Raw genomic sequence first — 19,046 nt, 5'->3', positions numbered from 1 at the left:
TTAATCAGTACTCTAAAGAGAGTCAACTGAGCATCATCTTCTCCTGCAGGTTTGTTCCCGACAAAGAGTTTTCCAACTCGGATCGTAACACCAGAGGCAGGGGCAGAGATGGACCAGTTCAGTTTGAAGAGGATCCATTTGGTTTGGACAAGTTTCTGGAAGAAGCTAAGCAACACGGTGGTTCTAAACGGCCATCAGACAGCAGCCGCCCTAAGGAACATGAGCATGAGAGCAAAAAGAGGAGGAAGGACTGAATGCCTCTGCTCCTTGAGAGGTAGGGAAATGGACTGCAAGCTTGGACTTCATGCAAAAGAATTTTTAATATTGGGTGTACAGGAGGATGGCGTTGTAACACAGCAGCTCACAATTCTGGCCGTGTGGATATATACACACACGTATTCGTCTACATAGGACAGCTACCCAAGGAGAGAGAAGACGTGGAGACCACTTTGAAACATTTCATAAGGGAATTAATTACTGTTTAGCAAGTTCTCTGATTTTGCTGATTCCCCATTGCCCAGCATCTCAGGGTAAGAATGTAGCCCCCTTCCTACAGCTTTAGTTTCTGTAGGTAGCTAAAGCTTTGACTTGATCTGTTAAAAGCTTTCCTGCTGTATATAATGATTGTCTTATGTTGTAACAGATGCTGGGGTGTTAATGATTTAGTGTTTCAGTGTGGCTATACAGTTTATTTGAACAAGGGAGGGGAAACAGCTGGCTTCTGTTTTAAAACAAGTACTCATTCATAGTTTCTCAGTAATCTTTATTTTAGTTTCTTTAAATTTAGTGAAATAAAGCCTCCTTCCATCACTCACTTTGACTCTTCCTTTGACTGCGTCTTCTACGGATCTGCTGCCTGAGAGTAAGCTGAAAACAATGGAAATTATTGAAATTAGCTAGGCAAGAATGTTTTGTTCTTTTTCATTTCTGATCACCCACAACATTGATATAGAAAAGAGAAGCTTTATAACCAGTTCATTTTCACAAGCCCCAAGCCAGGGCCTTTCTGACAGGAAAGTTGAATATATGTGCACAGCAACTGGTAGTTGTACCAGCAAAATGCATCTTGAAAGCTTGTGCTTTCCACTGTAATTAATAAAAAGTAACTGTCTAAACCTAGCCTAGAAAAAAGTGGAAAAAGTGCTTATATATAAGCACTAGAGAAGCATGCATTTTTTAAGAAATGAAAATAACTACTGTTTGCCTTCTACTTTTTATTTCACTATAAAAAAGCCTCTTAGCTTGCACCTCTTGTGAGAGTACAGTCTTTGAAGGCTAGGCAGTTAAGTGCATGTGGCTATCCCTTACAGCCTCAAGAATAAAAAGCAGCAAAAATTTCCAGGAAATTGACACTAAATACTATGCTATTTCTAGTACCTAATTTGGTAATTGCATACAGATAACATCCTAGTTCAGCACACTTTATGAAGAACCAGCCTGCTGCCTATTCTTTAAACTGTGAGCCTACTCACAGTTTAAGGAGTCTTGATTTCTGCTCCCATTTTTGTACCACAGTTGGAACTCACAGGTTGGTTCTTCTTGGGAATAGGTACTGAAGTAACCACAACCAATGACAACTGATGCAGTAATACACACAATCACAATACTGCAACACTGAAGTCTCTTGTCAACATCTCCTAGCATTTAAATCTCAAAATAAGAACCTAGTTATCAAACGGATATTGAAGAATTCTTATTAATTAATCAAAGGCTTGAGCTGATTGTGTCTGATACACCAGCCTGCCTGTTGCTTGTGGCTTCACTCTGTACTACACCATCTGCGTAGTTTTATCAGCTCAAGCACATGTAAGTCTGTAAGAAAATCCCCTATTTAGGGAACATACCAGATGCAAGTTCCTAATTATTTTGAGAGCTGTTAATATATCAATGGCTTTTGGAAGCCATTGACTCGCTGTTCTTCATTATTCTGTATCTGTTAACACCACTGCACACTAAATGTTGGGAAAGCAGTGAGAAGGTCTTGCTCTGTTTTTGTGCTGGAGGAGAGTTGTCTGGCTCTAGCTGACTAGTCAAGGACAGACACTTTTATATGTATACTAGATCATTACACTGTCTCAATACTGTACAGTAATGCACTGAGATTGCCAAAGTGGTGTGTTTTTCCTTTACTAACACTTAAAATGTTAAAGATGGACAGAATGAGACCCTACACCTAAAGCAAATTTAGAGTTGTCTTGGATATATGAAAGCAAGCAGCTGATTTCTCCTGTGTGCAATGACAGCTGAAGAAAAATTTCACTAAAGTTCAAAGCTTAGCATCACTTAATCTTTATCATGTTCCCCCTGCCACTTAACATCCAGATGAGATGCAGAAACCAGCATTATAAACTGCAAACTAACTGCATAGCATATCCCAGACAATTTTCCTGCACTCACATTACTTTAGCATAGCAGGAGTTTTTGGTCTCTTGAGTGTGAGCTCTCGGGTATCTCTATGATCTTGACCCCTAACAACTCCAGTTGAGAGGGGGGAATAAACAGAAGTAGTAATGAGTTAAAAAACATTAAAAGCATGCTGAGTGGCAAAATCCCAACCACATTTTGAAAGAATATGTCATGTTTTCATGTTATTGTGTCCAGTTGAAGGCAGAGTCAACTAGGCACATTACTTCATTAAAGGAATTAGCACATTACCTTGGAACCTTCAAGAATGTGGGACTCCTTCTGTAACACACTCTCAACAACTTCTGGAGCTGAGAACTTAATCCAGCAGTAACGTCTGTGAAAGCCTGTATTTCTGTCCTAATTACCAGTTAAAAAAAAAACAACAAAATGCAATTACTATAAGAAATAGTCACATAGGCTGTTAAAAATTTTCTACAGGTACTGAATTTAAGGATTCAGAAATTATCAGAGGAATTGGCACACTTGCTGTTTCAGGAGCCTTTTTCACACTAAGACATTTGCTGTCAGTGACAGCATGGGGGGGTCTAGCAAAGGCTGTTCTACATCCCTTTCAGTTTGAATCTAGCAGTAATAACAACAACTCACCATTTTAAGATATAATTGAAGACTGGAATAATGTATAGACAGTAGTTTCAAACTGCACTGTTTATCTACTAATAAGCCAGTCACAACAGAAGTGACATTTAAATGGCCAAGGTACTTGAAAAACATTCAGCAAGATTACAAAAGCACAGTGCAATTCAGAATGACAAGCAGTAATTGCTCTAAAAAAAAGTTATTTTTAGAAATACTTTGCCAGTCAGAAAAGACAGTTAATAAACAGGTGATAATGAGGAAAAGACAGGTGTATCCAAGTGACTTCTATCCCTACTCTGATCCCACTCAGAGCTCACAACAGCTCGGCCACTCTCACCACCAGGCATAACTGGCAACACTTCCAAACCACCTACAACGTACTGCCTGGTTTCAGTATCACAGTGCTGTCTAAATTAGGCTGTCCTACATCGGTGATTTTTGTACCTCTGGGTTTTAAGCATTAATGAAACTCCTTGAGTAATCACTGAATCTGAATGTACATGCATGAATCACTTGAATCAGTGATGGAGGTGGGTTTGTGGTAAGCTGTCAGACTCTGCAACAAAACAATGCAGTCTGAGGTGGGCTTGAGGAAAAACATGCATCAAGTGTTCAGAACAACCAGCCTGTTTCAAACTCTCCATTTCCAAACTAATCCTCAACAGAGAGTGAATCCATCAGCTCACTAACTGAAGCTCACTACACACTGAGCTTAATTTAACAGGATTACTTCATGTGGAGAAACATAAGCAGACATAACCTTTGCACTTCCAGCAATGGCAGCAATGGCCTGCAATTTACCTGCAAAGGAACACTGGTTTTGAATCTTTATCTCTAAAAAAATGCACTAGATACTACGATCCCTGACCTATACACTCAGAAGATAAACAGCCTAAACGACAAAGGCACTGACAGCACCTTGCAGAGATTATGGGTTTTGTGTCAACCCTGTAATCTGGATGGGGTCTGAATCCACAGCAGGAAAAGATGGTAGGTTCGTACCCACACCTTTAGTTTTTGACCAGTGAGACCAGGCACACAAAAACTTTATTCTCTGTCAGAAGAATGATAACACGATGATAAAGAAGCTAAAAGCACTTTTAGATTAATTATTCAGAAATGGCAGCATCGGCAGGATGTGAAGGATGTACATTGTAAAGCTCTTTGAAGGCAAATGAAAACCACAATAAGAGCGAGCGCTCGCAAACAAGTGGTGGCGCTCCGGGAAGAAGGAGCTAAGGACAGAGAGCACTGGAAACCCCTCTAGAGTTTAACATAAGGCGTCCGGACTGCAGCTCCGAGGAATTGGGGAAGCTGCTTCGGGGCAAGGCCTCAGACGCAGGAGCAGCCTGCGGCTCTTCCCCGCTTCGCCGAGAACACGCGATCTGGGGCCCGGAGGACGCGCGGGTACTCACGAAGGGCAGCTGGCACCTCTGCACCGGCCCGAACTGGGAGAAGTACTCCTTCAGCTCCTCTGTGGAAAAACACAGCTGGTTACGCGGGCCCGGCACCTCCGCGCAGCCGCGCCGCCCTGGCCCGACCCCCGGCCTGTACAGGCGCACGCGGCAGGGCCGCCCCATCCCGCCAGCCCCAGCAGCGGTGAGGAATGGGAGCGGGGTCGCAGACTCACTGCTCGATACCGTCCAGGGAATCTCAGCCACGAAGATATCGAAGAGCCGCCGGGAGCGGCGCCCGGCCTCCCGCACTGCACTGGCCGCCGCCATGTCGGGACTGCGGTGAGAGGGAGGGACGGAGAGAGAGAGAGGCGGCCCCGCCCTGGCCGGCCCGAAATGGCGGCGGCGGCCTTGACCCGTGAGGGTGGGGAGGATGCGTTCCGTCGGCTCTTTCGTTTCTATCGGAAGCGCGACGCGTCCGACCTGCGGGGCGTGGTGGACTTCTCCGCGCCGGGGGACCAGGTAATGCTGAGCTGCTTCCCACCGTGCCCCGCGGCGAGCGGCTCGGAGGGCTCCCGCCCTCTGCGTGATGTCTCAGTGTGGTGGTGCCGCTGCAGCCTGTTCTCTCCACCTGCTGTTTTTGGTGCCGAATACCTAGTTCTGCCCTGTTTCTGTCTAGAGGACACTACACTCGAGCGCTGAGCTTCTTGCTGGTCCCTGTGATAGCTTAAAAGTGAAGGTGTGACCCGAGAGGGGCAGCTGGGAAGGGCCCAAAGCCAGGCTCGCCCAGGGTGCCTCTGAGCCGTGAGACGCTGCCCGAAGGGACAGTGTGCCCTGCGACCCGCCCTGCCCAGCACGATGCCTGGCCACAGATTTACTCCTTTTGCTTATATATACTTTCACAATGTTTAACTAGCTCCCTACACTGCAGTCGGGGATCTTCAAAGTCTCTAATAGAACCATGTGATACTTAAGCAGCAGAATGTATGGACATAACCCCCCCCCCAAGTTTCACTTTCGGAACTGTTTCCTGGGCCTGGTGGCCCTTGTCTTAAACCTGAAATGGGTGAGCTGGAATCAGCTTCCCCTTGCTGTGCTGCCTTCCCTCTAGTCAAGTTTCTTCTTCTTTCTCGCTCCTGTATAATAAATGCCTGGCTTAGTCATCAGGATGAGTTCAGCTGTTCCAGTGGGTTGGGGAATATAGGCACAGCTGAAAGTATCATAGCCATCATAGTAGTAGCCACCATGTCTTCAGTGATGAAGAGTTGATCCTTAAAACTTGTCTTCTGTTTTGTTGCCTCACAAAAGGATGACACATATTTGCTGAAGTGTTGTTAACCAGGGATTTTCTACTTACAAGCTTATGCAAAAAAAATTAGTGAGGAATACAGTTGAAATGAAACTCTGCCTAATTTTTCATAGTTTCAGTGTTTAGTCTTTTCTTTTTAGTGTTCTATTGAGCTATTTATTTTTCTATCTTTTTGGACTATAATTTTGCTGTTGCTGATGGAACACAAAATCTGACCCATATGAAATTGTTAGAGGCATTAGAATTAACCAAAGAAGTTGTTAATATTTCAGCCTTTCTTGAGCCTGGAGGACTCCTGTATTTGATAAAGCATTACAGCATTATGGCTCTACTGGGAAATTCAAAGTATTTGAAAACATCACAAGGATATGTCTTCTCAAAATATGATTTTTTTTTTGGTGCCTGTTACCTTCTAAGATCAGGTGACAGCTTACTAATGAAAACATCTTTTATTCCTCTTTCCCTCAGGTTGAAAACATCTGCCTTTTTTCTTTAAGAGCTACAGGCTGGGCAGATTGGTCCAGATAATATTGCTTCTTTATTCTCAGAAAACTGCTTCAAGCAGTTGAGCTCTTCAGTGAAGTGTGATGTACCCCATCTGCCCTGTTACCAGGCTTATTGAACTGATTCAGCACATGCAATTCTGCAGCACAGAAACATCTCCTGTTCCCCAGAAGCCCAGGCAATAGCTGGTGTGGAAGCACTTTGAGCAGGCAGTGAGGTGGCAGAGTTTTGGTCAGAGGATAAGCATTCCTGGGGACATTCTGTGGACAGGAATGTGAAGTAAGCTCAAGGTTGGCACTCACAAAACTGCTTTTGACAAAGAGCTGAAAAATGCGTAAAGCTGACTATATTGCCAGAAGGTGCTGTCCAGCAGTAGTTCAGAATTTCTTAGAAATTCTGTGTATGTAATTTAGTCCTGTTGTTCAGAAAATGTTAACCAGAGCTGTCAGCTGCAAAGAGATTTACACATGAACCACTACAGAGGCTGCGTGCAAAGGCCTTGATAAACATTTTAAGTTGTCATAGACAAAGTCTTGCAGTCTCTGCATGTTTATTCCTACTGTGCCTGGTCATCTCTTTCCTTATATGAGCCTGTACTTTTCCACTGCTGTATGGAGAGCTGGACTGGGGAACTAAGCCAGAACAAAACCAACCTGCCTCTGCCTTGCCCTCCTGAAGACAGTTCCCTGTCCTACGGGAGTGGGAGCCTAGTAGAATGAGTTTAGTGAGGATTTTTCAGCAAATGGTAGCTTAATACATGGGCTATTTCAACTTAAGAGAGTATGTCAAGCAAATACATCTTGCCAAGCCTTGAGCTGTTGTTGATCCTACTGTTGGCAACAGATGGCATTCAGAATTGACAGAGTTTCCATAGTCCTTCATATCAAACAGCTTTGGCTACTTCATTGATGTACTGCTTATCCTTCTGTAAATTAGAGATGAGACTATTCATCTACCCTATAGGATCATGAGCAACTTGTATCTGGAATGTTCTTTGAAAGTATAAAGTGTTATGAATATATTGCTCTGTAATGGAAATTGATAATTACCAGAATGTTTTATAATGATGAGGCTGTACTGTGAAAACAGACAAATCATGATGAGTTTTGTCTTATTGGTATATATTGTATGGGTTTTTTTATGAGTAGGGCACATCTCATCTCTAGGTAAAACCTGTAAGTACCTTTTGATTCTTATGTTGCATGTGTACTGGCACTGTTCACCCTGTCCTGATTACAGCTGTTTAGACAGTAGTTCTGTGGTACATTTGGCATTTTCACAAGAGTTACCTTCAAGCGTGGTAGCACTCTTCCTTTAAGATCTGTTTTTGGATGAGTTTTGTGTTTCTTTTTGTGTTTTTTTAACCAGATCTGTTTTCTTTTGCCAGGTGTTCAGATCGCAGCTCAGTATTTCTGCAGTCAGTGATCAAGATGCCTACAGAGCAGGATTACAGCCAGTTAGCCAGTGGAAAGCGTATGGCCTCAATGGGTATCCAGGTAGGTACCTCTGATTTCCTGAAAATTAAACACAACCTTGTTGCTTTGAGGTTTCAGTCTTATCTTTCTTGTCCTTCCTGAAAAAGCTATTTTGGTTTGCCTGAGAGTAATTTAATGTTATTGTAAGTGCAAGAGGACAAAGAAATCAGCTAAAGGGTGGGATACAGCAATATTTATGAAGGTGAAAAGAGACAGTTGTTTCACAGTGAGATCAACCAGACGATAGCTCATGAGAATGGATTCCTGTTGCCCTTGGCAGAGACTACATTTCTGTAGAATCTGTTTTTCCTTAATATATATCATGCACATTAGGTATGTGGCTGAAATACAGTAGTTTCACAGTTGAGGTGTGGCATCTACTTCTCAGTGTAGGACATGGACTACAGTAAATGAATAAGAACCTTTTGGCCTATTCAATATGCAGATTTCTTTAAGCAGGTTATTTCAAAAATGGAAATGTGTTTTAGGTTTGCAGTTTACCTGGTGTAGTCACAGAGAGGTATTAGGTTGGAAGGCACCTCCAGAGGTCTCAGCCAGCACCCTGCTTAAAGCAGGATGAAGTTGCAAGTTAGATCAGGATGCTGAGAGGTTTGTATGGCTAAATTCTGGAAATCTCCAAGGATAGAGATTATACATCCTCTCTGGGCACCTGTACTGATGTTTGGCCATGTTTTTTTCCTAAACCTTTTATCTAATAAAAATTTGTCTTGCTGTTATTTGTGACTGGTCTCTCGTAATCCTGCTGTTCACATCTGAGAAGACTCTGGCTCCCATCCTCTCTTCTGCTTTTAGGTGGTGCTCACCAATACCAAGATGTGTCACTAGCCTGTTGCTCACAGGCTGCTCAAGGCAGCCTGGCCTTGGTTTGAAGCTGCTCTTGAACCTTGGGCCATACTGTTGCATGGGGTTATTCTGCCCCAGATGCAGAATTACCACTGTAATTCTGAGGTTCTCTTTAGTTCTTCAGCTGTCAAAGTTGTTTTCAGGGCAGCAGTAGCCTCCAGCATATCCACTGCTGCCCCAATTTAGTGTAATCTGTAGGTGAAATGAGGGTGAACATTCCATCATCCATGTTGATGTAGATGTTGTTATCAGTCTTTGCCCCAGGATCAAAGAATGCAGCTCATAACAGCTGCTTAATTTAGACAGTTAGACTTTGAATCATCAAATCACTATTCTTGAAGCCTGGTGATCCAGCCACCTTTTGCTTACCCTTTCAATTTGGCCAAAAAAATTATGGTTCCCAGTTTCACTCCAATGGTGCTGTAGAAGACCAAGAGGGAAACTTTTCTTAAGCCAATGTAAACATCATCTCCTGTTTTCCCCCTGTCTGGAGATCTCACAGGCAGTAGCAGGCAGTAAGGCTGGTTAGACAAAATCTGCCTTCTATGCTGTCTGATCCTAATCACTGTGTGTCTGGAAGTGGATGCCATGAAAGTTTGCTTCATAATTTTATTGGGTTTTGGTAAGGCTAATGAGTTTGTAGTTCCCCAGATCCTCCTTATTTCAGGGATTTGTTTGATTAATTATGTTTTTTTCTCATGTTTCTTTTGGTTCATTGGGATCTCAGTCAGTTTCTGTGTGGGTGCTTTGAAGCCAGCCTAGCATTTCTGAAACTGAAGCAGCCACGCTACCCATCTGGCATGTTTACTACAAAGGGAATTGAATAACTTCAGGAGGAAGGCTTCTGCTTCTTCTTGCCTCTATAAATGTTTTGTTCCACTTACCTGTCATATTATAGCTGCCCTTGCTTGGTCAGCTTGTCATTTTCTGTCTGTCTAAATGTCTTTCCTAGTAATTACATAGGGGGTGTGGGGAATCACAGGTGTTCCACTTAACTGCTTTTCTCTTCTGCTTTGGCAAAGGAAACCTTTTACTAAAATGAAATACAAATACATTGACAAATTATCTGTCCTGTTTAGAATCAAGCCATATGTGTCCTTGAAAAGATTACTATTTTATCAGTTTTCAGCTACCTTTATCTGGACATCCTCAGACAGTAGGAGATGTGTAACCAGCTGTTCCAGGAGCCTTCTAAGGGAAATAAGAATTTCTTTAGTTTTTCTGTGAGCAAATGAAAAGGAAGTAATTTGGTTTTTTTCCCCACAATAAGCAATGAAATAGAAGATTAAGGAATCTGGGTGAATTTCTATTCCAGTGTCCTGAGTTCTGTGAGAAGCATGTGATGCTGTCTTTGTAACTGACACCTGTTTTTTTTTTCATGGGAGGTTTTTCTTGCTGTTAGACATCTGCATGTCTTTTCCATCCTTTGACTGAGGTTGGAGACCACTTTGATTAGGTGAAAATTAATTTGTAATACATAGCAAGATAGTGCTGCAGTAAGAGAATTGCATCTGCTTCCTCAGGGCAGTTTCCTTTAGTATACGCATTCACAAAGAAAAATTCTTTTGCTCTTTCCCCCCACAGCTTTCAATGCCAAGAGGTTCAATTATGTTGTCTTCAAAGTTTCTCTATGGTGTTCTTCAGTCAGTTCAGAAAGATTGCTACAGAAATATATTTCTTATTTCTTACTCTTCTTCCTCCTATTGTGTCCAAGTCATTGATTTCTAGCACTATTAGTCTTTGTTCTGTGTTTACATAGAATTTTATAGTAAAACTCCGCAACTGTTAGAAATTTGGTTTCTGCCTTTATTGAAACAATAAGCACAGTAGTAACCCACTTTTTAGTTGTTAGTGCTTTTGTAAACTAGACCAATCTAGTTTCATAAGAGTAACCTATATCAAGGAAAAGTTTGGAGAGACGAACATGTTCTAAGTTTGTGATATAAAAGCCATAAAATCTGGATTCTTTTTCTCATCTCTGCTTGTAACTAACTCTCCAGGCTTCAATGCCTTTATTAATACCTGGGGATAATACATACATAGTAGAGTGTAATTTCATGATTGTATTAAAGTGCTTCAAGAACCTCACATCAAAAGCTGTAGACAGGAGGGGCAGTATTAATATTCTGTTCTATGCAGATGCCAACAGCAAGTAAATATAATGCTTCTGGCAAAGAAACTTCTTGTAGCCAAACCTATCAGAAGGCTGCCATAGTCTGAAGGTGCAGGGAACAAAGTGAAGTGGATGACCATTTGTTATTCATACACTGAAGGCTTTTTTTCTAACCAGTTACTTTAATTTTGAGTCTGAGAGGTATGCCGGCAGGTTGCTCTTTTTGTGGTTTTATTACTACTTCCATAAGGCCACAAAGCAAGTTTGTATCCTACTGAGACTCCCAGCTTTGCTGCTTCTTTTTTCATCTATTTTTGTCTCTGTTAACTTCATATGACTGAGTTCAAAAAGACACAACAGACCAAAACCTTAAAACCTCCTTTTCCTTTGTTCCTCTTGTACCCTTATCTCTCTTTACATGTGGATTTTGTGTTGGTGAGTATTACTGAATTGACAGTCTTTGAGAGAGTGCCTTGATTTTCAGAGCAGGTGCAGTACAGATTAATAGGATCTCTCATATGGGCTGCTGCTTGAACCCTGCCTGAGTTGCCTGGCTAAATGAATGTGCACAATAGCTGCATGTTTATTTTTTGTTTTGTTAATTAACAATGTCTGCAAAGTATTCACAGTCAACAACAATCAGTTTGGCATATAATTTGACTTTCATGCCCCTTTCTGAGTGTTACCATATCAAAATGCAAATATGGATACAACCAGACTTACCAGGAAATAAGCATGAAGCAAAGGGGGAGGACACTTTACATTACTAGACACTTGCTCAGCCCAGGGACTTCTTTCTGAAGTGGCAATAGGAAGACAGTATGGGTTCAGAGACAGGGATAAAGTTAGTTTGAAGCTTAGAAAAACTCAGTCAGAATTACTTTAACTTTGCTGGGCTTAAGAGAAAAATCATGCTGAATAATTTTAAAAATAAAATTTACTCCGAAGCAATTGGATTTCCATGTTCTTATTCCCTTATCTCTTGTAATCAATGTGCCTTACATAGATATGTCCTTTATTGTAATTTTTGTTTGGACCAGTGTTGGCTACCCTCTCTGCCTTCTACCTTGTGCCACCATTTCTTTTTTCTGAAAAAAACAATTAACATTTAACTTAACTATAATAGATTTCATCAGCTTTTATGCAGAGTCAATGGTTGTATGTCTAAGGGTTTTTTTCAGTACCTCTGACTCCTAGCCTTTGCTCTAGATTCAGGGAAAAAACAGGGAAATACCTAATCCTATTTTGTCTCCATCCTCTCTTTTTTCCTTTGTGGTCAGGGTTTATTTTCATACCAAATCCTTTCCTTCCGGGCTGCCAGCGTCACTGGGTGAAGCAGTGTCTCAAGCTATACCCTGAGAAACCCAATGTCTGCAACCTGGATCTGCACATGGCTCCTGAGAAGACCACTGACCTGTGGGGACAGAGCAAGGAGCAGCTGAGGTAAGTTCACTATCACCTTTCTTGATCAAAACTAATGGAGCCAGATCTCATCTTTGCGAAGGTCTAAGAAAATTGAGCAGGGAAGGGAAGCTGCAGAAGATTATCTACATCCTGGCAGAATACAGATGGTGTCAGACATGCCAAGTTAAAGATGGATATTTCATGGCCTCATGTGCATCCTTGTTGATCGTCCGCTTTCACTCTTGGTGGGATTTTCTAGTAGCATATTGTTCTAAAGCCATTGGGGAATGTTAAATAGTGACTCTGGTTGATGGGGTGCTTGAAGCTTGCTAAGCTCAGCTACAAGTGGAGCCATGAAGTCCCCCTAGGCCTCAGTTTTCCTAGGCAAAATGGATCCTTTCCAAAACTCCCCACTAATGGTAGCACTTATTCCCAGTCAGCTCTTAGACCCCATACACTGCAATTGAAATGCTGTTAGCTGTACTTTCTTGAGCTTCTCAAATCTACCAGTTTCTGTGTTCTTATTTTCTTAAGTATTTCTTTTGGTTTGGTTTTGTTTGTGGTTCTTTTTAATTCAGCATGACATTGAATTAAATGTATTTAATGTACCATTTTAATGGCAATCCTGTTTAATCTGAAAGATTCTTTCAGGTTCAGAATTCTGTGGCCAATGTAGCTGCTTTTCCTCTACCTGATTTGGAATTTATTGGAGAGTTTGTCTCAGTTTTGAGGTCAAGTAGAAAGTTTAAAAAAAGGAAAAGTATTTTAAAGCTTGAACTTTAATAAAGTCATCTGTAAAAATACATATAAGACAGACTGTTTACAATACACAATCTTTTAGCTATTTGGATATTTATTGTTACCTTATTGATTTCACTGCTCATTTTTCATAATGATTGTTTTGTGTGGTGGTGCCACCAGAGTTCCCTACAATGCTCATCTTCCACCTCAGTCTCTTAGTGAGGTTGACATGCTGACATTTTTATTCAAAAAAAGTCATGACATCTACAAGATACAGAATGGCAAAAGTAAGATTGGGACTTCTAACTGTTTGCAGTTTTAGAAGAAGTTAGTATAAATTCTCTCTGTGAGATAATTTATAGTCTCACTTTTATCTTCCAGGCTCAGTCAGAATTAGTTACAGAAATGTAGACACCATTTTTGTGTTCCATCAAGAATGAAAAATGGTTCTGTGAAAGGATTGTGCACAATGGCTGAAAAAAGTGGGATAGTGTTCCAGTTTGACAGGCCTCCCCCATCAGGACCTCCTGTGTGCAGATAACAATCAGAACAGAGGTTAATTTGGAGCTGAATTCAGTTCAGTTGAAAACAGTGTTTGGGAGAGTGATGGCTGGCAGCAACCCTGGCAGTTTTCTGAAGTACTTACCTGAGTCTTCAAGTGAGCACACTGCTGTATTTGTGCTTATACCTAGGGGCAGCAGATGAAACTAGCCAGCCTCTCTAGTATCTGGAGTGAAAGCCTGTCAGGGAGGTGAGAAACAGGGCTTAACTAAAAAGAGGTCTACTTCCAAGATGGGTCACAACTTTAATGCTTTTTAAAGCCATCAGGATAATGCACGCATGTGCTTGGGTCATGGCTTATCTGCTCTTTTCAGAATGCTGGAATCACGAGGTAGGGTGAATCTGTACAGTTCCTAGAAATATATGCTATGCTTTCCTCACAAAGTGGAGCCTGAGTATTTTCTCTGGCGCTGGGGACAATTGAAAGAATAAAAGGGAATCGAGCATTCCCACAAGGGAGATAGAGATACACAGGTATATAGATATGTCCATCCCTGTATAAAAGGAAAAGGCTGGAGAGGTTTTATACATGTAATCATTACATAGATTATATGTAATATAAATAGAAAAACAAGCAATCTTCAGACCAAAGCTCCCATGCTGTTCAGTCTTTTTGTAACATAGTTATACCAGACCTTTTCTGTGCTTTCTTGTGGGACCTCATTGTTTCCAGATACACATGACTCACACTTTCCCCTTCTTAGCAATTGCATGTGAAATCACAAAATACCAGGTTCTGGGAATAAGGACTTCCCACACACATTTGGGCTCTTGCTGTTGGGCAAACACTCTAGCACTGTAGTGAAAGAAGGGCACTTTTGAAAGGCACATGCTAAAATTGTTTCATTATGAACATTGTTTGTCAGTTGAAAGATGTATGTGAACAAACTGTGGGCTCTCCCTTTTCTAAATGCTGTGTTACCTGCTTGTGGGCTACACAAATTGTTCCAAGCAGCATGTATTTGACAGTTACTGTGTTGGTGTTTATGGTAATTGCAGTTGCTGTTACCGCATGACAGATGGAAATTGGAAAGACTATTTTTAGTAGTCAGTGAGCTAACAAAAATTACTGAAGGTAAAGAAACCGGTCTTTTACTCCTGTTCCTGGTTTATCTTAGGATCTGCATGTCCAAGTAGAAATGCACATTAATTGCAGATGTTTAGCTGAGACTTGGCCATGGCAGCACAAATACCAGGTTTTTTTTGCAAAAGAGAGCATGTCAGGCTGAACTAATGAGGCTATAAATGAGAGCCAGCCGTCTGGTACTACTGTTTATCTTCTGAGTATATTTTCCTTTTCTATCTTTTTCTTTTTTTACCATAACATGTGACTTGGCTTGAGAAAAATACACTGAAATTGCTGAAATGAGTAGACTAGAAGATAGATGTGTACCTTCCTTTATGTATTTGTCATTAACATATTTCTATCTGATTTAGTTACTTATAATCTGTAACTTTTCAAGGGCTTTTCCATTGTCTGTACTAGAAGCCTCTCCCTGAATCCTCTTCTTGTTTTTATCACCTTCAAGTAAGAATGGTAAATTGGTGTGTGGCTTCAGAGCACTCAGTCCCTTTACTTCAGGGTTGTCATGTAAGAACAGTTCTTTGCCCTGCATAGCAGTCTGGATAAGCTGCGGTCTAGACTTCTTGATGCTGTGGTTATAGTTAGAGAAGTCTTGCTTTTTACTGCAAGTCAGTCTGTCCCAAGGACATTTACCAAAGTACCAAGTAGTAGAACTAACCACCCTTTGCAATATTAGGCAGCATGCTATGCTTCACTGTCAGGCAACTCATTGTCCTTTCTTGTAATTTTCCATTAAGTGCCTAGAACATTTTTTCCTTCCATTTGCAGCTTTCAGATCTTCAGATTCTGGTCTTTCTTTTTTGTGTGCTCAAATAGGATGTGTTTAATTCTAATTTCTTAATCTATGCTGCTCATTGTGTTTCCATCCGATAATCTCTTAGGTGCCATGTTGAAAATACAAGCTTTCCAACTGTCAACGCTTGGCAGTAAGCCCCATAGCTTGCACACATTCCATGAACTAAATTTTCAAGGTCTTTGGAGAAAAAAAGTATTAGCACTGAAAATAAAAGTTTAGTATTGATCAGTTTTAATAGCATTGACTAGTTTTAATATGCTGTGAAATGGATGAGTGAATTTCATTACTGTATGCTGCACTACCAGAAGACCCCTCAGAAATTAATACATATCCTATTTCTTTATATTTTGTCTTTGTAGAAGGAAAGGTTCCAGTAAATGGGAGCCCAGGAGCCTGTTGGAGAAGCTGCGCTGGGTGACCCTTGGTTACCATTATAACTGGGATACTAAGGTATTAAGATAAAATTCTTCTCCATTTTTCTTAGCCATAAGCACTCAGAATGGCTGAGAAGGACATCATGGAATAAAATGTTTATGATCCTACGAGACAGTCTTGAGGCAAGGCACTAACAAAGCATGCTTTTAAGAACATTTTAATCTGTGTTGGTTTACTGTGAAGGGTTTAACAGCAAAAGCCCATTGCTGCAGTATCTCATTTGAAAGTTAACATGATACCATACACTCAGGTCTAAACCTGTGACTATTTCAGGGTAAGTGGCATTTTTACCTACCAAAAGGGATGATTAACAAAAACGTTGCTAACTACTTAAGATGAGTGTGACTTCAGAGAAACTGCTCTTTTTTGGTGGAGTGAGCAGGAGCAAAAAGAGACTGTAGCTCATGTGTTTTTGAACTTAAATGAGTCTGAACCACTATAATGCATTCTTATCAACTAACAGCTGTTTTGAGGATCCTGATCAAAATAAACATTTTTTCATGAGACTGAGGTTGATGGAGGCTGATGACCACTGGCAGAGTGAATATGCATCTTAGCTATATTTTGCAGATAACCAAATCTGGTTGCAACCTTTTATTTACCAGATCAACCTGTTATTGGATGTCCTTAATAAAAGTTTAACTGGTTGTCTTCCAGTCCTCTCAGAATGACTTACGGGAGAGAGAAAAAGTAGATTTGCAATTGATTCCTGCTTGTTATTTATGAAGGAATAAAGATGCTTGTTTTGGAGCTCTGTTGATCAGCTACAGAACTGTCTTTCCATTGGCAGCTTCACATTGTGACTGAGAAGATCCTGATTTCAAGTTTAGCATCTAGATATAATGATTAACTTCACAATTAATTGAATCTCTGGCAGCCTCAGCCTAGGCCACGAATTTAACGGTAGGAGGTCAATTTGGTGTGGTTCTGCCTGTGTTGTAGTCACTTTCTAGGTAAATGTCATGTCCTTCTCCATGACTATCAGCTGGACTTTTGAGTTCTTTTTCAATGCTTGTTTCCAAGTGTATTTGCTGCTCTGATGTGTTGGGTGTGGCTTTCTTATTTTTTTCTCCTCCTTCCAGAAGTACTCGGCAAATCACCACACTCCTTTCCCCTCAGACCTTGCATTCCTATCAGAACAAGTGGCTGCAGCCTGTGGCTTTCAGGGTTTCCAAGCCCAAGCAGGGATCTTGAACTACTATCATTTTGACTCTTCACTGGGAATTCATGTGGATCAGTCTGAACTAGACCATTCTCGGCCCCTGTTATCATTCAGGTAAGTCAAGGAAAGCACACTTGAGTGTTTATGGAAAGATAAGTGTTTTTTTTTTCCTAGGGTTGCATATTGTTATAGGAAGGCAGTATGATCTAGTTTGCTAATTGGGTATATAATCTTCATTCTCAGAAGATTTGAATAGCAGAAGGCTGTAGGTCAGGGACATAGGTTTTTCTTTAAGGACTGCTTGAACAGCATGGATGTGGAGCCTGGAGTGAAGAGTCCTTTTGCAGAGAGCACAGTTCTGTTCTAAATCAGCAGTGTCACTTGGGTACTAAAGTAGTATCTCAGCAGAGCTTCAAACCTGGCAGGGCAATTGCTTGCAGTGTGCTTGAATGAGATCTTCTAGTGTGTTTGCCATGTTTTCACCTAAAAGCTATTCTTAGGAGTCCCTCAGGTTTTTGTGATTGCTTGGGGTGTTTATTTTTAAAGGAATTTAACTGCTGACATTTTCTTACTGTACAGAAAATTTTCTCTACCTGAATTTGTTTTCTCTTCTCTCTCCATCCTTACATCATCTCTAGTTTTGGGCAATCCTCAATATTTTTGCTTGGGGGCCTGAAGCGGGAGGAGGCCCCGACAGCAATGTTCATGCACAGTGGAGATATCATGGTGATGTCTGGCTTCAGTCGCCTGCTGTACCACGCTGTCCCCCGGGTCCTCCCCAACCCTGAGGGGACAGCTCTGCCTTCATGCCTCGACCAAGCTCTTCCTTCAGACCTTCCTGTTGGCTCAGTCATTGAGCACAGCTCTGATGAGGATTGGCAAGTGTGTGCCAAGTACCTGCAGTCCTCCCGCATCAACATGACTATTCGACAGGTGCTGGCTGAGGGTCAGAAATTTCCAGAGGAATCTGGGACAAATGGAAAGGGCCAAGCAACCTCTGAAGAGAGTTATCATGAGAACAGTAAAGCCAAAAGACATAAACCAAACACAGTGAGCTGAGACCAGGAGATCATACTGAAATGGACTGGACAGGCGATCTCCCTATGGAATTAGGAACTGGTGTAATACTGGAAGTCACTTGTCTGTATTGCAGTTAATAAACTTGTGGAGAATAAACATAGTCCTTCTTGCCATCATAAATAGATTGGAGGAGAAAAAGAATTTAAAAGGAAAAGAAGGATAAGTTCCAGACTAGAACTCGGGAGATTAACTCTATTGGCATTTTGTTGCAAATGTTTACTATACTCTGTTTCCTTTAAAATAACTGTATGTCAGAGAATTTTAAGCTTGGTTAAGCTTAAATGGTTTAAGCTTTTGGTGAAGTTCGGTTTAAGCTTTAGGAGTGATGCTTACAAGGTATTTTGAAATCATTGGGCAGAGAGTATTAGTAAAAGATACATAATTGCTATGTAACAGAGAATGCTGTTTGGCTTGTAAAGCTTAGCTGAAGCTCAGCTGAAGCAAAGTAACAAGTGTGAATGACAATGGGCTGCTGTGGGTGTGAGACCTACCTGCAACATTTTCAAGGTAATTATTTCTACAGCAAAAATGCGCTCAGTGGTCAGAAGCTGGCAGCTCCCTCAAGCAACATCTGCTGTGAGCTTGCTGTAGTCCTGTACTCTCCGTTTGCCTTCTTGCATCCCCTCAGCTGCAGCAGAATCTGCTTTAATGAATGGTACTGAACATCTTAGATTATAGAGAGAAACAGTTGTGAGTGATATCTACTTAGAATATCTAGTAGCTCCCAACTGGATCTCCTCCCAGCAGTAAGTATGTGACTGAGCCAAACATCTCCATTCTTTCAGAACTGCCCTCTCCTAAGTGCCTGTGTGTTACGGTTCTCCAGTCCCAAGCTAGTATCTGTAAGGAACAGGATAACTTGCAAATAAAAGCAATGAAGCTGTAAATTAAGTACCTAAAAAATTAATCATGACTATCTCTGTCACCCAAAGATAAATATGATGAAACAAAGAAAAGCACTAGCTTTTGTTCTAGTTCTTTTTAAGATTCAGACCTTCCTATCTACCTTTTAATGCAATTTTAATTGTTGGAGTGGAATGCACTATCCCTGGGGTATTTTGTTGCACTTTCCCAATGAATAAACTTACTTGGTTTTTAAATTAAAGATCTCTATCAGTTTT

General features: G+C 41.2%; 3 protein-coding genes across 5 annotated transcripts in view; 2 read left to right on the top strand and 1 right to left on the bottom strand.

Moving 5' to 3' along the window:
- SNW1 (SNW domain containing 1) overlaps positions 1-810 on the top strand; it is an 18,363-nt gene extending 17,553 nt beyond the window's left edge. For both annotated transcript variants that reach the window (XM_015630944.3, XM_015630943.3), the window contains one exon: positions 50-810. In XM_015630944.3, the coding sequence (XP_015486430.1) occupies positions 50-254 (205 nt within the window). In that variant the 3' untranslated portion in view covers positions 255-810. The remainder of the gene's footprint in view (positions 1-49) is intronic.
- Positions 747-5,040, bottom strand: SLIRP (SRA stem-loop interacting RNA binding protein). The gene is made up of 4 exons (XM_015630947.1): positions 4,634-5,040; positions 4,419-4,477; positions 2,656-2,763; positions 747-867 (listed from the first exon to the last, which is right to left on the bottom strand). Exons 1-4 carry the CDS (start codon positions 4,725-4,727, stop codon positions 808-810), a joined length of 321 nt encoding a protein of 106 aa, XP_015486433.1. The 5' UTR covers positions 4,728-5,040; the 3' UTR covers positions 747-807.
- ALKBH1 (alkB homolog 1, histone H2A dioxygenase) lies at positions 4,779-19,046 on the top strand. 2 transcript variants are annotated; one of them, XM_015630945.3, is made up of 6 exons: positions 4,779-4,919; positions 7,598-7,706; positions 11,943-12,105; positions 15,608-15,698; positions 16,769-16,959; positions 17,484-19,046. In XM_015630945.3, exons 1-6 carry the CDS (start codon positions 4,794-4,796, stop codon positions 17,902-17,904), a joined length of 1,101 nt encoding a protein of 366 aa, XP_015486431.1. In that variant the 5' UTR covers positions 4,779-4,793; the 3' UTR covers positions 17,905-19,046. The 2 variants fall into 2 exon arrangements, with proteins under 2 accessions (XP_015486431.1, XP_015486432.1); XM_015630946.3 differs by having other exon boundaries at positions 16,766-16,959.

The sequence above is a fragment of the Parus major genome, chromosome 5, assembly GCF_001522545.3.
Source record: "Parus major isolate Abel chromosome 5, Parus_major1.1, whole genome shotgun sequence".
Classification (NCBI taxonomy): Eukaryota; Metazoa; Chordata; class Aves; order Passeriformes; family Paridae; genus Parus; species Parus major.
The sequence above is the reverse complement of the archived record's forward strand: the minus strand, read 5'-3'. Positions and strand labels throughout refer to the sequence as shown.